General features: G+C 42.9%; 4 protein-coding genes across 5 annotated transcripts; 3 read left to right on the top strand and 1 right to left on the bottom strand.

Annotated features, from left to right (window-relative positions):
- The first annotated feature begins 1,219 nt into the window (after positions 1 to 1,219).
- LOC131884650 (longitudinals lacking protein, isoforms H/M/V-like) lies at positions 1,220 to 2,394 on the top strand. The gene is made up of 2 exons (XM_059232491.1): positions 1,220 to 1,979; positions 2,052 to 2,394. Exons 1-2 carry the CDS (start codon positions 1,343 to 1,345, stop codon positions 2,315 to 2,317), a joined length of 903 nt encoding a protein of 300 aa, XP_059088474.1. The 5' UTR covers positions 1,220 to 1,342; the 3' UTR covers positions 2,318 to 2,394.
- A 4,503-nt stretch (positions 2,395 to 6,897) lies between these two features.
- Positions 6,898 to 14,665, top strand: LOC131884641 (peroxidasin-like). 2 transcript variants are annotated; one of them, XM_059232478.1, is made up of 16 exons: positions 6,898 to 7,720; positions 8,798 to 8,941; positions 9,481 to 9,552; positions 9,619 to 9,690; positions 9,755 to 9,826; positions 9,891 to 10,054; positions 10,383 to 10,695; positions 10,773 to 10,902; positions 10,975 to 11,110; positions 11,186 to 11,347; positions 11,415 to 11,615; positions 11,675 to 12,659; positions 12,725 to 13,061; positions 13,139 to 13,938; positions 14,012 to 14,208; positions 14,278 to 14,665. In XM_059232478.1, exons 1-16 carry the CDS (start codon positions 7,431 to 7,433, stop codon positions 14,637 to 14,639), a joined length of 4,437 nt encoding a protein of 1,478 aa, XP_059088461.1. In that variant the 5' UTR covers positions 6,898 to 7,430; the 3' UTR covers positions 14,640 to 14,665. The 2 variants fall into 2 exon arrangements, with proteins under 2 accessions (XP_059088461.1, XP_059088463.1); XM_059232480.1 differs by lacking the exons at positions 6,898 to 7,720; positions 8,798 to 8,941; positions 9,481 to 9,552; ... (1 more) ...; positions 9,755 to 9,826; positions 9,891 to 10,054 and adding an exon at positions 10,145 to 10,302.
- LOC131884652 (uncharacterized) lies at positions 7,975 to 8,708 on the top strand. The gene is made up of 2 exons (XM_059232493.1): positions 7,975 to 8,309; positions 8,382 to 8,708. The coding sequence occupies exons 1-2, from the start codon at positions 8,060 to 8,062 to the stop codon at positions 8,651 to 8,653; spliced, it is 522 nt and encodes a 173-aa protein (XP_059088476.1). The 5' UTR covers positions 7,975 to 8,059; the 3' UTR covers positions 8,654 to 8,708.
- Positions 14,653 to 16,565, bottom strand: LOC131884647 (cellular tumor antigen p53-like). Its single transcript, XM_059232486.1, has one exon. It carries the CDS (start codon positions 16,004 to 16,006, stop codon positions 14,699 to 14,701), a length of 1,308 nt encoding a protein of 435 aa, XP_059088469.1. The 5' UTR covers positions 16,007 to 16,565; the 3' UTR covers positions 14,653 to 14,698.
- Positions 16,566 to 18,754: the final 2,189 nt, after the last annotated feature.

The following is an 18,754-nucleotide window of genomic DNA, read 5'->3' as shown; positions in this document are numbered from 1 at the left end:
TTCGTTCAAGGGCAGATTACTTTTGGCTACCCAAGGGCAAGAGTTAGTCCTGTGCAAGGCTACTGGAATCTTGTCCATTCCTACCAGAAGCTTACTTCGTGTTGTCAGCTTAAGAGATTGGCAATAATTTTAAGCTTTTGAAGCGGGGCAATGAATATTATGAGGATGAGAGGAGCTAAAATTGAGCCCTGACGAACACCAGACTTGTCATCATACATGTCACTAATGGATCCCACGACGGTACCCAATTGCTACCTACCAAAAATGAAACTATTGAATATTGGAGCCTTTCTTTGTATCCCTTCATCGTGGAGTCTGCTAATCAAGAGCCTATGATCTACTTTGTCAAAGGCCTTGTCAACGTCAAAAAAAACTGCATCAACTGACACATGACTTCCAAGTCCCTTAACGGCCTGCTGGTCGAAGCTAAATCAGTTGAAGAGGGAGAGGGAGAACTACTCGTTCTGTATCAATGATACCCCTTCAAAAAATTGCGAACAAAAAACCTTTGCCGTTTATTTGGGCTTATTCGCGATGTCGCGAACTTATCATTCCAGTCCTTCATTTCATAGAGTGAAATGACCAATCTTTTAATCTGTTTGACATAACTGATTAAGTTCGAAACATATCAGTTCCATATACTTATCTTTATGTAACAGCCCGAAAATCAACCGTATAGTTGAAGTCCTGGACTTCTAGAGAAGTGGACTGCGAACCGAAGCACAATTTTTTTACTTCCTTAACCGTTCACTTTATTCCAAATAAGCACTTCAAACGACCACAAGATCTTGTTAAACAGATTAGCATAGCCAAGTTTGTGCCCAAAATTATGCTGAGAGAACTCAGGAGATATGTCCAAAGTTTTACAGTAAACACTTCTTAAAATTCAAAGTTTCGGCCTACTCTTGGTCAGTTACATAAGCCCTTGGCGACATAACTCTGAAACAAACCACCTTACAAGTAAATCATATAAAAATGATCTGCATGTAAATGAAGAGATCTATGTACATTCTGAATTTTATTGCTTTAATTCGAAAAGTGGCTCAGAGTCGCTATGACCAAAAGCAGGCCGATTTGAGGGAAGCTCGTTCAAAGTCCATATTTCTAGAAGTTCGTGTTGAAGTCCAGGACAAATCACTTTCAACCCGACTCGAACTGCCAGAAAGTTTGCCCGAGCTGTCGCCACCATATACGCCGTCACCCTGAGCACAACAACCATCAGTGGAAAGAAGAACCAAAACATTCAACAATCAATCAGAAATCGGTCCATCATCAAAGACTTGCCGTTCATTTTGTCAACTTCTCCAGCCAATCCCCGTTCTGCGGATACAAGCCCGATGTCATGGGAACTTCCGAAAACTTCCGATTGAAATGGAATGACTACGAATCAAGTGTCAGCGGTGCTTTTCAAGAACTTCGTCAGGAGGGCGACTTCTTCGACGTGAGTCTCTCTTGTGATGAAAGTCACGGGCGAACCCTCCAGGCCCATAAGGTGATCTTGTCAGCTTGCTCAACCGTATTCAAGGACATGCTCAAGGAACAGCTGACCTTCTCCTCACCCACCGCCCACCTACTCATTTACCTACGAGGCGTGCGATACTCGGAACTGTCCTCCATCTTGGATTTCGTCTATCAAGGCGAGGTCAACGTCCATCAGGATAGCTTGGATTCCTTCTTGGCTGTGGCTAAAGACTTTCAAATCAAGGGCCTCATCCAACGAGGCCAAAATAAGGATGAGGGCCATACAGGTCCCTCGAGAAAAAGGCATCGAAAGAGCAATTACAGCTCTAGTGAACCCGTGGCACCGATAATAAAGGCGGAGGGCGAAAATTTGGCGGCTCCGGTTGATGTATCGGATTTCTTGGGTACGGAAGACGGTGATAACAGCATGCGTGAGAATGTGGATCAGTTAGATGACACGGATGGGGAAAGCTCATTGGATGCGTTTGATAGCTTAAGAGATCCCAACCTGACTGAAGGTGAAACATCTACTTTTTTCGCAATAGAAGGGAAACAATGTATTGGTGCATATTTTTTTCGTTTCTCATTAGATCTGGACAGGGATCGCGTAATCACAACTTTGCCGGATGGACGCGGGTACTGTGCGTTATGTGACTCTACTTTCTCCATACTCGGGAACGCTCGCAAGCATTTTCGAAAGTTCCATCAAGGCCAAAGTCAAACGTCGCTTAAGCCACAAGTATTCAAATGCCATATTTGTCGGATCAAGTACGGACATTTGGATCAACTTCGGATTCATTTGAAGAAAGCGCATGACTTCATCAAAAAAGGAATGGCCCCAAACATTATAGAGTGATTGGGTACTCAACTTTCCCATCCACTAGCTATGTTTTGATTGATGAGTTGTATCATGAAATCGCGTTTTTGAACCTACTAGTTCATGATTTCCGTTACTGACAGTTGTCAGATAAGCACGAATCGTAAAAGAATAAGTCAGAACTGATCCAGTCGATGTCTCATTTTAGTACTAAACTGTTTAAATGAGTTGAAGCTGAGTAACACATGGATTAGCGGATTAGATTCCGATTTAAGTCTTCCTATCAAGTACGTATTTATTTGACAGTTTAGGTATTATAGTCGAACAAAAAAATACTCTACGTTCGACTCTTATTTTCCTTCACATTCGACCGGCAAGGAAAACAAAAAAAATGTGAATGGCCATAAATGAGAAAGTATGCTTTTTAAGGACAATTACTAACATTTGCCAACCGAACTTCCTGCTCCGGATTTCTGCTTTTTAGGGGTCTGTATCTACAGGCCTTATCCAAAAGAAAGTCTGAAAAGCCGAGCAAATCTGCAGTTTTGAAAGAATAGTTTTTTAGGAGATGGCTTTTGACCCAATGGTTCAATTGAGTTTCAATTTGGCGGGGAGAACTCGAGGGCTACTGGCATGTAGGAAAACAACGCTAGTGCATCTCGTCTATAGCCTGACCAAATATATTCGAGGGATCCTTGGAAAAAGACATATTGTAATTTGGTCGACATTTAGGCTACGGTATGATACTAGAGGAAAGTAAGGATTGATCTGCAGATTATTATTAGTGGTTGATCCAAGTGGCGGGGATTGCTCGGTTTGTTCAATCGTTAACTTAAACTAAGCATTCATGATCACGCAACACAAAAGGAAAAGGCGTTGCTTCATTGAATTTAAATATATATGCTTCATGCTCAAAATAAGGCAAGTCTCAATGTTCGTTAACAGGTACAAGAAATATAGTACAAATAGTACAAGGGACAAGAAACGAAGGTAATTATAGGACGAAAAATAATTGCAATAATATGAAAAAAGACACACAATATCCTTGCTTTAAGACTGAAAAAGCATTGTGGCCTTGTGTGGGCGAATTCTACTTGAAGTTGAATATATAAAAAACAACCACATCATAACATTTGCACCTTTGCAAACATATTTAGCAACCTTTCATAGATGAAGAACTGTTGCATAAGATAACAAAAAATGTATTTTCAAGGTCGTTCAGTCGACCTCTTGCGATATGACTCCCATCCTTCTTCGTCCACGTGCACACATCCGAAAAAGGCTCAGCATACCAGCATGCAAAATCGAATTTGCCAACAAGCTCTCAAGCTCTCTTTCAATCTCAGAGCCAAATAAGACATAGCCCAAGTGTGATAATAAGATCCGTATCTAAATTCGTTCACCATTCTTTGATGCTCCTATTTCAAGCGGATGCTTTTCATTATTGTTATTCACCTCGTCGTCGTCGTCGTCTTGCTTGGTGGCCGCATTGTCCAAGAGTCGATTGAGTCCACCAAAAGGGCAAAAGGGTGAACTGAAGACGAGAAGAGGGAAGGAAGAGGAGGGGGGAGAAGCCAAAGGAAGAGCCCACCACCATTCCAAAGATTCCAGACCCTCCGAGCTCGAGAACAAGCGCCCTTTGATGACTTGAATGCCGTTAAATTTGGATGCCCCGTCTTTGCCACCTTCTTGAGACAGCCCACTTCAAACTCACTTTCCTCAAGATTTTTCTCGACAAAATTAGTGTCCATCTTGTCTGAATGGTCTGCCAATAATCAACAAAGGGCATGGTTGTCAAGAGGTGCTGGAGTGGTTTATTTCTGTCTGTGCATACCAAACAGTCGAAAACATTGAGGCTTTGGCCATGGCTAAGAAGACAGACCTTGGAGATGGTTTGATCTTCTTCATTTTATTCTTGAGTCTGAGCTGCATTAGCGATTGTGTGCGACCGATTCGACCCAAAATTCTTCGCCTGAACGAAGAGATCAGAAATCCCGTCGATCGCCGGAATCTGAACCACCGGGTGCCGTCTATATTAGGGGATTTAAATCCAAACATCTGCCCACCGACATGTGTGTGCTATGAGCTGTCCATTGTGAGATGTATGTTTCGGAAATTCGTTGAAATCCCCAGGGCTCCCTCAACCTCCACAGTTTTGTAAGTAAACTACGAATTGCATGCTATAGGAGGTTTGAATTATTGTTTCATGAACTGGTGTGATTGGTTGACAATAAGATTTGAAAAAGGGCAAACTATGAGCGGTCAAGCAAACTACTAATTCGCCAAAAGCATTATCGGAAAGATGTGAAACCAGCCACCCCTTAATCAAAGATGTTGACTTTTGTACTAAAACTTCTACCTTAAATACCTTCATTATATTAAATGTCTGTAAGGCGAGGTTAAGCTTGAATTGCGCTTGAATTAAGGTTTTATGCCTTTTAAAGAGCCAGATGCACTTTTTTATTCCCATTGGATAAGAAGGTTGCGTCGGTCATTTCATTTTTTCTGCATTTCTTCAACCCTCACGCTCTTGTCTGAGGGATCTTATCTTAAAGTGATGGTAACTTGATCCGAGTACACGTAACACGTCCAAGTGCAGCATCCATAAATTCGCCCCAAAACCCATCCATCACATTCTCCCTGTGAAGAGTGGTTGTTAAATTTCTGCCTTAACAAACTGATTTCAAGCTACGTTCAAAATTCACTCAGTACCCCATTGACCTCAATTTTTAAAGCCACCATCCTCAGACATAATTTCATCGGGTCGAAGTACTATGCCATTCATATACAGGGTGCTTCCAAAGAAACAGAGTAACAGGGTACTTCAAAGAAACGAGGGAGCAAATCGTCTACAGGGTTGCTGACTTTTATTCCCTATGATTTTATTATATCCCTTTATTTCTGAAATCGAAAAACCCTTTTCAGAAACGCTCTTCCTTTTTCCAAAACGACTTGGTGATACAATAGCTCTCTTGGATCAGGAGCAAGGGATATTTTTTTAAGATTTCAAGTCCAGTAGTTGCCCAATAATAATACCCTGTTAAGGTCGAGCTGATGCGACTTTTCGATCAAAAACCATGGGAAACACAATCCAATGGTAATACTTTTTGGCAACCCTGTATGCCAATAGCAGTTATGCTGAGCTATTCTCAATTTTCGCATCATTGTGCGATACTGACTCGATAACTCAAGAACAATCGAGTACTTTTTGGTCATGGTATTGACATAGAACCCAGATCAAATCGTTTCGCCTTGGAATCCCCACTACCAATATCCCACCCACCTAAGCATCTCCTCTAAGTGAACAATGACCCTCCACCGATAACATGTGCTGTCCCATTCAATGACAAATGTTGCATTCCCCGACTGGATTTGAGAACCCTCCGCTCGAGATTTATGTCCACTTTATCTGTTCAGTGTCGATTGGGTAAAAATTTATCATAGCAACTCAGTCTCCATTTCACATGGGTTTCCATTCCAATAAGGCCTGAAAATCATCCCAATATAACGTGATTAGTCGCTTCGTCTCCTCATCCTTTCATTTCAACGACAAGGTCTGCGGTACTGTACGTAAGATCACGTTGCTAGGGAGATTTACGTTTGAGGTATGAATGCCCTAAATTCTTTCCCACCTTCTTTCCTTCATTGGATAAATTGTTTATGAAATGTCTCCCTGTCTCTGGCTTAAACCTTAATTTTGTCCAGATGGATCAAAGAAAATGAAGCTGACTGTTATGACTGCTCCGTGGGCTTATTTTACAGCGGGTGCAATGTTTTTTTGCAAGGAAAAAATCATGGAACGTTTTGGTCCAGCAAATCATTGTTCCACCGAAGATGCACGGACAAATACGATGTGAAGCAAGTTTGTGTGCCAGTTCAGAAATAATTGAATTTGTGTTTTTCTTCTCGTTTGGATCCGAGAATGGTATGATATCACACAGAGGGAGGGGATCAAGATAATCATTTGGACATGAGATAATAAATATGCATAAAAAGTGTCTTCACCAGTGTTCAACTTTGGCAGCTCAATTATGAAACTGGTTACACTTTTTCCCCGTCTCATCTTTGGACAATGCAATATGGAAATGTTTATTTGGCTCGCCTTCTGTTGTTCAGTTGTGTGCCCGGGTTATCACAACATCTTTGAGATATGGTATGTTTTGTAGTCGCTCTAATTTTAAACAAACATACCAAATCTACGCAAGAGTTGAAGAGGGCTGTAATTGGGTATTGTCAATTCTGCAGTAATATTTATAGTTTGTTTGCTTAGGATTCGTCAGCGGATGGCATTCCTGAATTCTGTTCTAGAAAAAAAGGTATGTCATATAAATCTACCATCCTCAAATACAGAAGCAGTTTATGCTAACCTTTCTCAATTTTGGAAAGAAAAATAAGAACAATTAAAGGATAGGTCGTCAAGTCCTGCCCAATTTGAGCCCGTTGATATGGTTGTGAATTCCCCCTTCTCCTAGTCCAATTGTACGACCACAATGTTCAACGTCTTCCCCCCCCCTTCCTCCTTGTTACGAATTCAAGGAGACCTGATCATCATCATCAGTTGGAGCACTCGAAACAAGATAGATGTCATGCACCCAACAGTGACACCGTTCAAGGAACCTACACTACTACTAGTACAAAGCGCTAGAAGCGCTCTTTAAAGATACTTCTCCGAACATGGTTTATCATCACTCAAAGGCGAAAAGACAGTGGGAACGAACCAAAAGGGAGACAAGAGCAAGTGAAAGAGAGAGAGAGAGAGAGAGCAAGGGGAGTGGGCCCGTCAGTTTTTCCTCATCTCCATTTCAATCCTTTTTCGTTGGACAACCTCAAGATTATAAAATATGTGTGCACGATACCTGGCGTGATTGGGCCTCTCGAGAGTGAAGTTGTTGCAGTTGCTATTGGTGTCTTGACGTGAGATCACGAATCGTTGAGTGTACATAGTCGTACGTAGAAACTTGAGTGGGGAAGGAGTTCGAAGCGGGATCCAAGGCGCGGTTCATTAGCTCCCGCCTCCCAAGTGAGGAACTGTTTTTCCCAATTTCAAATCAAGCAGATCTACCGACTTCAATTGAGGCATTGAACTCTTGCATAGTGATCCTTCTTTCCCTTCCTGACGAAATGTACTGAGAATGAGTGTGAAACAACCCTCATGGTAATTCAGTTGTTGAAAGCCACCTCTTTCATGTGGATTGCTGGACAAGGAGTGGCCATCATGACAGACCCTTTGGCTGTGATTTGCCTCATTATGGGCATTGTACTGGCTCAAACTAGCCCTCAAGTGGACATTGTTAAACAGCGTGGAACATCTGAACTCGAGAGTGTCTCTTTGCTCAACGTTACAACATGTCCCACGGGATGTATCTGCCTGGAACTCACCGTGAGATGTATGTTGGTAGGCATCAAAGAACCACCTTCCATCCCAACCCATGCTCAAGTCGTGTAAGTCATGTTTAACGATATTTAAGGGTTAAATATTATCAGGACATGAATCGATGGGAAATTGTACCGTACAACACTAGATGAAAATAGCAGAATTAGTAAAGACGCTTCCAGTTTTAAAACCAAATCATGAGACCTGATTGAAATTGATCGATTAGTCCAGCTCAGGGGGTACCAAATCAATGTTCTCAAACAGAGTGCTCGTTAATGCTCGTGCTAGTGCCACGATTGCTCGCAATTATTGAGTAGTACTACCTATGGTTACGTCCATAGTGCCACACTCATTTTTCGCGCCAACACTCATAACCGTCTGTCCAAGTCAAAAGTCAAACTGTCAAAATGAACTCTGCTCTTTTGGTCTCGATTGTGCTCAATCTTTTCGCCTGTATCCAAGGCTTTCCCAACGGAGCTCCCAATTGCAAAGTTACCGTTCCCAAGCACTCCAAGGATCCCCAAACGTCCGATCAACCTTACGAGATCCATGCCATCCAAACGACTGACAATAACTTCTTGATTGAAATTGGCCATGAGAATGCGACCGAATTGTTCAGGGGATTCGTTGTCATGCAGAAAAACCCCGACCATGCCCGTGAGTAATGCTGGTTTTCAAAGTGGGTTTCAAGTACACGATAAATCCATGTTCAATTTTTTTCCGAAATAGAATCTGGCCATTGGGTGATTCCTGAAGAGTTCAGAGAGTCTGTCAAGATTTTGGAATCATTGGACGAGTCGACGGGAGAGTTTCACCAATGCGGTGTGACCCACTCGAATAATTTGGATAAGGGCGTGGTTCGGGTTCGATTTGAGGCCAAAGAAGAATTTGAAGAGCTAGAGGATCCAGAGTTTATGGCCATCATGGTCCAGAGTTTCGGTGTTTTCTGGGTCGACATTCCCGTTACCGTGGCCGAAGTTCATCTGACAGACGACCAATAACAACTTTTAGATATCAACTCTCTTTTATGAATTAAAGACTTCACCACTTAGCAAACGATTGTTCTCCTTATTTGTCAATAGTCACAGAACTGCAAGCCCGGCTAAAAGCTTCAAGATTTAATGATGAATCTCTTTTTCCTGTAGAGATCTGCGGTTTAACCGGATCAAAAGGATTCCACAGGGAGCCTTCAAGGATCTGGTTCAATTGGATACCCTACTACTGAACAATAATCACATTCACAAACTGAGAAAAGGAGCCTTCGACGGGCTTGAGAATCTAAAGTACTTGTAAGTGTACTGTGTATTTAACTCTTGGTAAACCTTTACTTGAACCGACCAGGATGTCTTCAAATATGGTCGTGGAAAAAACTCTCGTAAAATTAAATGGATGTTCACCCAGGTTATGAAGAGTTTTTAAGCGTTGGATGGGTTTGAATGTCATATCTTGAACGATTTCATTTAATTTGGCACCAATCTAACTGACCAATTAACAATTTAGGTTGACCTGAATTCCTTTCAATTTGAATTACCCTAATCTCGTCAAAACTAAGCTTCAACTACCTCATTTCATTCGAAACTATCAGTTTTTACTTTGAACATTCAAACATATTTCAAGCCCACTTCAAATTTGCCGACTTGAATTGTGGAAAACGCAGTTTATTTCACATTGACCATGATGAAGGCCTCTGACCTAAAATGCTTAGATTTTCTCGATCATACTTGAAGATGTCCTCTGTTTTCACCCAGGTCCCTTCAAGAAAGTTTTGCCTAAATCTTTTTGGAGTACCGTCGAGAATTATTTTAATTAACCGTTCATTAAATTATAGGTACTTGTACAAAAACAAGATCACATACATTGATGAAAAAGTCTTTCAAAACCTTCCCAAGTTGGAGCATTTGTAAGTTGTTAATGTTTAACACAAGTCTTACTTTTTCCAACGCCATGTCTCGTCTTTTCTCTTCAGATATTTGCATTATAACTATGTCAAGCACTTGGAGCCAAACCAGTTTTTTGGTCTTGGTTTGTTACAGCGCCTGTAAGTGCTCACGCCCAAGCTTATTTCGGGACATTCCACGCTTACTTTAATATTCTCTTTTTAGATTCCTCCATAGTAATAAACTTCATCATTTGCCTTCGAATATTTTCCAAGGCCTGGATTCCTTGAAGAGATTGTGAGTGTTTTCCCAAATGATTATCTTTCAAAGGGGTTGCTAAAAAACCTATGAAATATTCCAGGAGAGTGGATAATAATCCCATTTCTTGTGATTGTGAAATCTCGTGGCTGTCGGCCTACATCAGAAGTAACGCTCATCTACAAGTTACGGCCAATTGCAGAGATCCACGTTCCGATATTGCCACCATAAACTTGGAGAAACTCGATCCCACGGATTTCGCGTGCGGTGAGACAATTTTTCATATCGTCTCTCTAGGGTCGAATGTTGTACACAAAAATAATCGAAGGAACCGGATTTTGACGTTTGTTGTCGACATGTGGGGTAAAACTTAGCCATTGAGCAACCGTCCTTAATTTCACCCTTTGCTTCACCTCTGTCGAAAAGCATGAAGCAAATCCAATTATGGGTACTCGTTTTCGTGATCAGCAGAGCTTTGGGACAGGATAACTTTCCACCATGGAGAAGACAAGAAAGTGGGACTTGACGGCTGATAGCAAAAAAAAACCGAATTAGTTCTCAACCTCAAGCAAATCTCGCATTTCCATGTTTGCAGGTGAACCCATATTTTTAGAGGAGCCCACTGACTCCGATGTGACTCCTGGGGGGACCATTCGATTTCGATGCCGTGCCAGTGGATCACCTTCGCCAGAGATTGTTTGGAAGAAAGATGGCGTGCTTTTGGACCCCGCTACCGATTCCAGGGTCAGGCTCCTAGGTCGGGGTGTGAGTCTCGTCATTGTAGCGGCGAGGCCCGCTGATGTTGGGCTTTACGAGTGTGTGGCCAAATCAGAGCAAGGGGAAATTACCTCGAGATCGGCTCGAGTCCGGTATTACCAACAGAGAGCTAAACCGTCCATTACTCACCGGTATTGTGATTAAGTGTGGAATGGACAAAACGTGTTCCTGGTGTTTTAGATGAACGATGATCTGGTCTATCTTGTAGGCCAGTATATACCGAGGTCACGAAAGGCGGAGAGATTCGGCTGAGTTGCGCTGCTGAGGGATTCCCCAGACCCACTTTTGAGTGGTACAAAGACGGAGGAAGGCTCTCCAATGCTCATGATCGATTCAAGGTGACTTGGACTTGGCAACTTATTGAACAACATACTCTGATACCTTACCATGTATATTTTTGTTTGAAACAGATTTTGGATGATGGAACCCTGTACATTACCAACGCTCAATTGGACGATGCCGCTCATTATCGATGTTCTGCCACCAATTATTTGGGTTTGGCCAGCTCGTCGGCCCGGGTGAAAGTCAATTTAGCATTGCCAGAATGTAAGTTACTGCATATAAGGAATCGATTAACCTACATTTAATGTTTTGTACTATCATTTTACTTCCATCATCTAGCTATTCCAAGGATCACTTCCAAACCAAGAGATGCCACCGTTCAAGAAACTACGATTGTCGAGTTCACATGCATTGCCGAGGGTCATCCATATCCGGACTTCTCATGGTGGAAAAACAAGCGATTGGTCAACAACGATGGCCGAATCAGTGTGTCCAATGGAGGTAATGGCAATCTTGCAACAATACATTCATCTCCTTAGAGGTGTGCCACTAACCCTGTACTGTTTAGGTCAGCACCTCAGGATTCAAGATCTTAGAACGTATGATCAGGGCGAGTACGTTTGTCGGGTTGAGAATCGCTTGGGTAAGGTCGAAGCCTCAGCCGATCTGGTTGTGCAAGTGATTCCAACGCCCATTGCAATTGTCCATCAACCCCACGACATGAGTGCCCCTCCGGGAGCCACCGTTCAACTTCCCTGTAAAGCTGAAGGTAAAATAGCCGCCACCAATACTCTGGAACTTGGATCCCACCTTTTCGTTTATACATAGGATCTCCGGAGCCGAAAATCACATGGGTCAAAGATGGCCGTTCCATGATAAATGACAAACGTCACAGGCTTTCTCCCGATGGAAGTTTAATAGTTTATAACGTCACTGAAGAAGACGTGGGAATGTACGAGTGTGTGGCTGAAAATGAGCGAGAGCGGCGCACAGCTCGAGCTTACTTCAGTATCCGTGATATTCCTTATGAGGTGGGCCAGCCAGGGCGTGGCGACGACTTTGTTCTACTTGCCTTGGACGAGGCCTCCAAAACTATTCGGAATGCCATCAACAACACGGTCACTCGCCTATTTTCTAGAGGATCTGCCCCGGCTGCCACGCCTGGCGATCTGTTGAAAGTATTCCGATATCCCCCCGAAAGCGAAAGAGCGGTCGCGCAAGCAGCTGAGATATACGAACGAACCCTTGAGCTGGTCGCGAAAAAAATCCACGAGGAAAGAACCGATTATTCACAAGACAATTTGGCGACCTTTAAGTATGAAGATCTCATCTCGCCAGCCAATCTCGAGGTCATTGCCAATATGTCGGGCTGCGAGGCTCATCGCGCATCCCGACAGACCAATTGTACGGACATGTGCTTTCACGCCAAATACCGATCCATTGATGGCACTTGCAACAACTTCAACGATCCTATGCAAGGCGCATCCTTGACCTCGTTTCGTCGAATTCTACCCGCGCAATACGAGAACGGCTTCAGCACACCGATCGGCTGGAACAGAGGTCGATTGTACAATGGATTTCCCAAACCAAGTGCCCGCCTGATATCCTCGGAATTGATAACAACTTCGAAAATCACAGAAGATTCCATCTTGAGCCATATGGTTATGCAATGGGGTCAATTCCTGGATCATGATATTGATCACTCCATGGAGGCCATTAGTAGAGAGACGTTTGAAAATGGAATCACTTGCGGCGCTATTTGTGAAAACAGTCCACCCTGTTTTCCTATTGAAGTGCCGGACGGAGATTTGAGGTTTCTATTGAAACTATTTTTACACATTATGGCCATTTCGTCAATCATGTATTTATCATTCCCAGAATCACTCCCGATAGTTGTATGGAGTTCACTCGGTCAAGTGCAGCGTGTGGATCCGGTTCAACCTCGGTTTTCTTTGATAAAATTCAACCCCGTGAGCAACTCAATCAACTGACCTCATTCATTGATGCATCCCAAGTATATGGAAGTCAAGCGGATCTTTCGACTAGCCTCAGAAACCTGACCAATGACAATGGACGGTTGCGGGAAGGTCCACAACTTGGATATGCCAAGCCACTTTTACCCTTCAATCTTGGGTTTCCCATAGATTGTCGACGCGATCCAACTGAAAGTAACATAGGATGTTTTCTGGCCGGGGACGTACGAGCTAATGAACACGTAAGTATTCGTTTTAGTTTATAATTTCAACTTGTGCGACGTCCATGACATATCTCTCTTCTCTTTGCTTTCCCTAGGTCGCTCTCCTTTCAATGCACACTCTCTGGTTTCGAGAACATAACAGGTTGGTAACCGAATTGCGAGAACTCAATCCTCATTGGACAGGCGAGAACCTCTATCACGAGGCCAGAAAGATTGTCGGTGCTCAAATGCAGCATATCACGTATGCACATTGGTTGCCTCTAATCATCGGATCAGAGGGTATGGAAATGATCGGCAAGTACAACGGGTACAACCCGCAGACAGATGCTAGCATTTCCAACGTCTTTGCCGCATCTGCTTTTCGATTCGGGCATACCTTGGTCAATCCGGTTTTGAAGCGACTGGGCCCCGATTTTGAAACAATCGCCGAAGGCAATTTGCCCCTGGGAAAGGCCTTCTTCTCCCCCTGGCGATTGGTTCAGGAAGGCGGGGTCGATCCTATTCTTCGAGGTCTCTTTGCCTCTTCAGCGAAACGAAACATGCCCAATGAGGTCATGAACTCGGAGTTAACTGAGAAACTTTTCGAAGTAGCCCACGCTGTGGCTTTGGACTTGGGAGCCTTGAACATTCAAAGAGGTCGAGATCATGGATTGCCATCGTATGCTGAATGGCGAGAGCATTGTGGATTTGGACCCATCAAGAGTTTTGATGACCTAGCCGAATATATCAAGGATAGTGGAGTGAGGAGGAAATTGGAGCGAATCTACGGTCATCCTGGTAACATTGACGTTTGGGTTGGAGGCTTGCTGGAGGACTCAGTTGAGGATGGTCGAGTGGGTCCATTAGTTCGGTGTATACTGGTGGAACAGTTTAAACGACTCCGTGAAGGGGATCGGTAAGTGTAGATATTCCTGAGATGATGAATTGAAGTGACCAAAAATCATTAACTTGATCGACTTAATCAACAGGTTTTGGTATGAAAACCCATCGACGTTCTCACCCGAACAACTAACTCAAATTCGCCAAGTGACTCTTGGTCGAGTTGTGTGTGATAATGGCGACGATATTGCAAAAGTCACACCCAATGTTTTCCTTAAGCCCAAAGAAAAAGCCGATATCATTCCTTGCTCTGAAGTACCCAAAATGTCTCTGAATGTTTGGTTTGGTAAGTAGAGTATGCACTTGTTGCTGATGACGTAAGTTATCTGTAGCTAACTCCTTGGAACTTCTTCAGAATGTGAAGCCACGCGAGAAGATCTGCTCAGCACCCAGCAGGATCGGCGATTTAGAAGACACCTCGATTATTCTGTGGCGAATGGAACGAGTCATGACTCCAATGAAGATGTGATGGAGATCCGTATTGAGGGATTAGAAGAGGAACTACGGCTCACCCGAAGGAAATTGAGCAAGATTCGACGAGAATTCAAACTCTTCAAAAAAGCTCTGAGGGATGGAAATGGTGATAACGCCGTGTGCTTGGACCATGACGGTAATATAAGGGCGGATCAAGAATCCTGGATGCATTCCCCCTGTGTTCAATGTCTTTGTGACGGATTTCAAGTGAAATGTCTACAAATTCAAGATTGTCAAAAATAGAAGTGTCCTCCAATCAAAATTAAGAATAGACGTGTATTTCACACTTAGGCGACATTGTATCAAGGTCCCTCATCTATCAAGAGATTCCCCTCTTCATCGGGACGTTTTGATTCATCGGAATTAATACTTCTACTGCTAATATTAACTATGCTCGAGTTGAATGTGGCTTGGCCTGAATCGACACTCTTCACAGCCAATTCATCCTTGGAGGAGAGAGATCGAAGTTTATCGTGGTTGTAAGTCTGAAGAATTCTTTCGCGGAGTTGAACATACTCGGGATTACTCATTTTTCCAGCCTGAGTGTCCAGAAACTCGGCGAATTTGTTTAGCGTTTTGAAATTATCATGACCAAACACAGGTACGTAATAGATATCGCTCGAAGATACCGTTTTATGATTAGAAAAAACGACACCCGAGTCTAATGGACTAGATTGACCCGAGGGTTCGGAATGATTCGACGATTCCGAGCCCACCGATGAGGGAGCCTTACGTTTCCGCTTCTTGACTGGCTCTCCCGACGAACTTTGCTGGATCTTGGCCTCTTCTTGTTTGCAATCTCTCAGTGGACAGCAGCAAATTCGCACATAGAACTTTTGTCTCCCAACAACTTCGCCATCTTTCTCCAATGTGAGCACCACCAGGGTGGATCGTCGATTGATCCCGCCCATGCAAGACCCAAGGCACGTAAATTTGTAGAAGTAACTGGCGTAATTAGTACCCGCATGCGGCTCTTCCAAAGGCACTATGACAAAATTCCTTTTACTCGTGGCATCTTCGTCGTAATAGGCATCGCTGCTTTGAGCCCACAGAACGTGCGAGTTCTTGTGCTTGGTCTCTTGCGACTCTTGGGCTTGGTGATGCGGACATCGGAGCACGGGCTCCACGTAACTCGCCGTGTCGCTGTACACCATGATGGCTCGCACTTGGAAATCCGACAAGTTACTACCGCTCTTGATGTAATATCGGATCTGGAACAATTTGTTCACATCTACAAACAATTTGTTGAGCATCTTGGAGTACACCACATTCTTGGCTTTGGATTGATCATCGTTATAAATAGTGAAGTCAAAGTCGTACCCGCCTCGCCATATATCCGTGGCCAAATGCGTCACACTTGCGCCACGTGCGCGGGACCCCATCATGTTACGCGAATGCATCTGTGTCAAATTGGTCTTCAGCGAAAGTTTGGGAGCTTGCTGCGAGAGCGACTCCGAATGGTCGCATGACAGATTAAGCACATTTTCCGCCTTCACTTCCAAGCACTCGTCCTCACTTTTGGGCGTGGGAGGCACCATGTCGGTTCTTTTGGGCACTAGCACGGAGATTTTAGGCTGGTGCTTCCGAAACACCCCCCGATCGTGGGACATGGTTTCTACGTGTTTACGCACGTTTGTTGGCAGCTATTCCTAGTTGCACTCTCCTACCCGAGAAACTTTTAATCGTACATTCATTTCGCTAAACCTTTTTTTCCTGTAGTGTCGCTCACGACATGCGCGATTTTGTAGTCCGGGAACATGTGGAGGCGACGACCTTTGCGTCGCGTGAACCAACGCACAGCGCCCCAAGGACAACGTCAGGGACGGTCTACTCAAGTCCATGTACTCCATCCACTCACTCACTTCATCTCGTATGTAGTATACTTCATACAGAACAACATCGTATGATGTGGTACAAGCCAAGGAGGAACAGAGAAGCTGCGTCCACAATCCGTACTTTCCTCGGAGAAAAGTGCGCTCGAATTGGCGGTGTGACTCGGTGAGTGTGGAGGAAAATTACCAAACGTTGGTCGAGTTCCAGGAGTGGCCCACCTTCGATCGATACCAAGGCTGGGTCAAAGGGACCAATGTGTTAGATAGCCAGTTGTTGACTTGGTAAAGACGTGATATAATTAACTTGGGAAGGCCAGTTTCAAACGTTTCAACTCTAATTTCAACGAGCGGAGAGTCTAGCAGGCTATCGCCCGAAATCTGCACCCTGGGCTTGACACAGGACCGTCTCCAACGTGTTCGCTCCTGCCTGGCGAGCTTAAGCGGGAATGAACTTGTTTGGACGAGTTTCGACAGACCCACCAGTAGTGGTAGAACTAGTAGTGACTCTATGTAGTATGTTCCAGTAGGTCGTTTAAGAGGAGGGAAAAAAAGCGAGCCCGCATTAGCCAACGGATACGGAGGTGTACGGCCTCGCCCAAAACGCTGTCACGACCCGATTCCAGGACCGTTGATGGTCCAGGAAACGTTGTCGGGAATTCATTTATGCACGACAATTAGAATTGATATCCTGTCAGTCTTATCTTTGCTTGACTTTTGAAAATATATCCAATCAGTTGGAAGGGGATTGTTGTTCGGTTTCCTCTTATTCTTTCGCAAATAACTACAAGATTAACACCAAATTGCTACGGTTCAGATTTCCGAGCTAATTCTGTCAAGATATGTTCAAACGTTTTATGGGATAAGCAGACTAACATGACATCGACAGGAAAAAGACCTCTCGAGCAAGACCACGTGTACTTGAGCAAATTTATATTTCAATTTTATACAAATGATGTGAATAGAAAGAGATTACTAAGTTTAACAATTGTTGCTCCAATTGTACATTTTTTCTTCTCTAGATCCGTTACAAATCTGCTTACATCAATCAGAGAGCCGTGGTATTTTACAATCAGTCAATGTGCATTTCATCCTCGACTCCCAAAAGCATCAACGCATTGGTCATTCAATGACAAAAATAGCTTTATGGATGAAATGTGTTATTGAAGGACCAAATGAAATGGCTGGGATCTCCCAGACAAGATTCTAGTTTCATGCGGCTAGGGAGTGTGCCAAAACGTTTTTCAACCGTACTACAAAGACTGCCCATAATCTTTCTCAGCTTGAAACTGAGATTCGGCCAGCAAGCTCGCAATGAGGACCACTCCACACTTCATGGGGACAAAGCCTTGAATTCTTTATTCATTTAAAAACAATGACATATTGATGAAACCAATAGCACTGAAAATATCCGTTTTGAGGTACAAGAGCTGGAGATATGACTATAAAATAAGGACCCGACGTCAAGCAAGCAACTTTGATGAATGAAAGGGAATGAAAACTCCACTTTTTTTGTTCAGTGTATCTCGGAAACGGTTGGCTGTTGATCATATACATATTGAACAGTTCTTTTATAGTTAAATTACTCCTAGTACTGTCGATAGTTTTTTTGCTAATAAAACACTGGTTTCAACCCGCCACAAAATAGCGAGTTTTTAATGGCGGACAAAAGTGCTACAGATTTAGACATACAGGATGAGTTATTATAGAATGAAACCTGGAACTTCTTAGTATTGATAAAGAATGATGAACGGATAAGTGCAATAAAATCATATTTTAACAATAACATCCAGTGAAATTGGAACAATTCTACGAGCATAAATTCTTAACTTTTCTCCAGCATTATATTCTTTTAAAACACAAATGTCATGGCAATGTGGAATCTAAGGAGCGTGGTGTTACATACTGATCCCAGAGGTTAAATGGAAGCTAATCAGTGAAGACTCCTACAAAAAAATGAATTATAAGATATCGATTTCAAACATTTTGCCATTTTGGGGCAATCTTCAATATTCAGGCGGTTTTTTACCAAATATTCACAAATTAACGGTTTTAGTTTTCAATAATTCTAAAATAAAATGATGTAAGATAATAATAAGAAAGATGATAAATAATGAAAGAGTCCAATGGTTCATAGAGTTTGAAATTTAGACCCTTGGAAGGCAAATGTATTCTAAGAAGTCGGGATAATAGCTTATTTTTAGCTTGCAATAGCATATTTGAGATTTGGTCATACAGTAAGGTATGTGTTGTTGGTGTTGTGTACCAAAATGAAAGTGCAGAAAAATAATGCGGTTGATATTCCCCCTGTTCCACAAAATTTGCGCTTCTGCTTCAGGAAGGCATCGTTTCGTAAATAAATATGATATTTCTATTATTTTTTAGCAGATTAGATAGGCTTATTGGTTCATAAAACCGTTTTGGCTCAATATAAAGATCAGTTCCTTAAATATTTCGTCTTGTTAGGAATAAAAAAGAATTTGAATATTTAGCCTCTAAGATTTGATATTTTTGGATCTCTATTAATAT

This window comes from Tigriopus californicus, chromosome 8 (assembly GCF_007210705.1).
Source record: "Tigriopus californicus strain San Diego chromosome 8, Tcal_SD_v2.1, whole genome shotgun sequence".
Lineage (NCBI taxonomy): Eukaryota > Metazoa > Arthropoda > Copepoda > Harpacticoida > Harpacticidae > Tigriopus > Tigriopus californicus.
Note: the sequence above shows the minus strand (reverse complement) of the source record. Positions and strands in the feature narration are given on the sequence as shown.

What these genes read in the sequence shown, in the direction of transcription:
- LOC131884647 (XM_059232486.1), bottom strand. Translation starts at nt 16,006, where the DNA reads ATGTCCCACGATCGGGGGGTGTTTCGGAAGCACCAGCCTAAAATCTCC.
- LOC131884652 (XM_059232493.1), top strand. Translation starts at nt 8,060, where the DNA reads ATGAACTCTGCTCTTTTGGTCTCGATTGTGCTCAATCTTTTCGCCTGT. An exon ending in GAAAAACCCCGACCATGCCC is followed by an intron (nt 8,310 to 8,381) that starts GTGAGTAATGCT and finishes TTTCCGAAATAG; the next exon opens with AATCTGGCCATTGGGTGATT.
- LOC131884650 (XM_059232491.1), top strand. Translation starts at nt 1,343, where the DNA reads ATGGGAACTTCCGAAAACTTCCGATTGAAATGGAATGACTACGAATCA. An exon ending in AGATCCCAACCTGACTGAAG is followed by an intron (nt 1,980 to 2,051) that starts GTGAAACATCTA and finishes GTTTCTCATTAG; the next exon opens with ATCTGGACAGGGATCGCGTA.
- LOC131884641 (XM_059232478.1), top strand. Translation starts at nt 7,431, where the DNA reads ATGGTAATTCAGTTGTTGAAAGCCACCTCTTTCATGTGGATTGCTGGA. An exon ending in AATCAGTGTGTCCAATGGAG is followed by an intron (nt 11,348 to 11,414) that starts GTAATGGCAATC and finishes TGTACTGTTTAG; the next exon opens with GTCAGCACCTCAGGATTCAA. An exon ending in GTCTCTGAATGTTTGGTTTG is followed by an intron (nt 14,209 to 14,277) that starts GTAAGTAGAGTA and finishes GAACTTCTTCAG; the next exon opens with AATGTGAAGCCACGCGAGAA.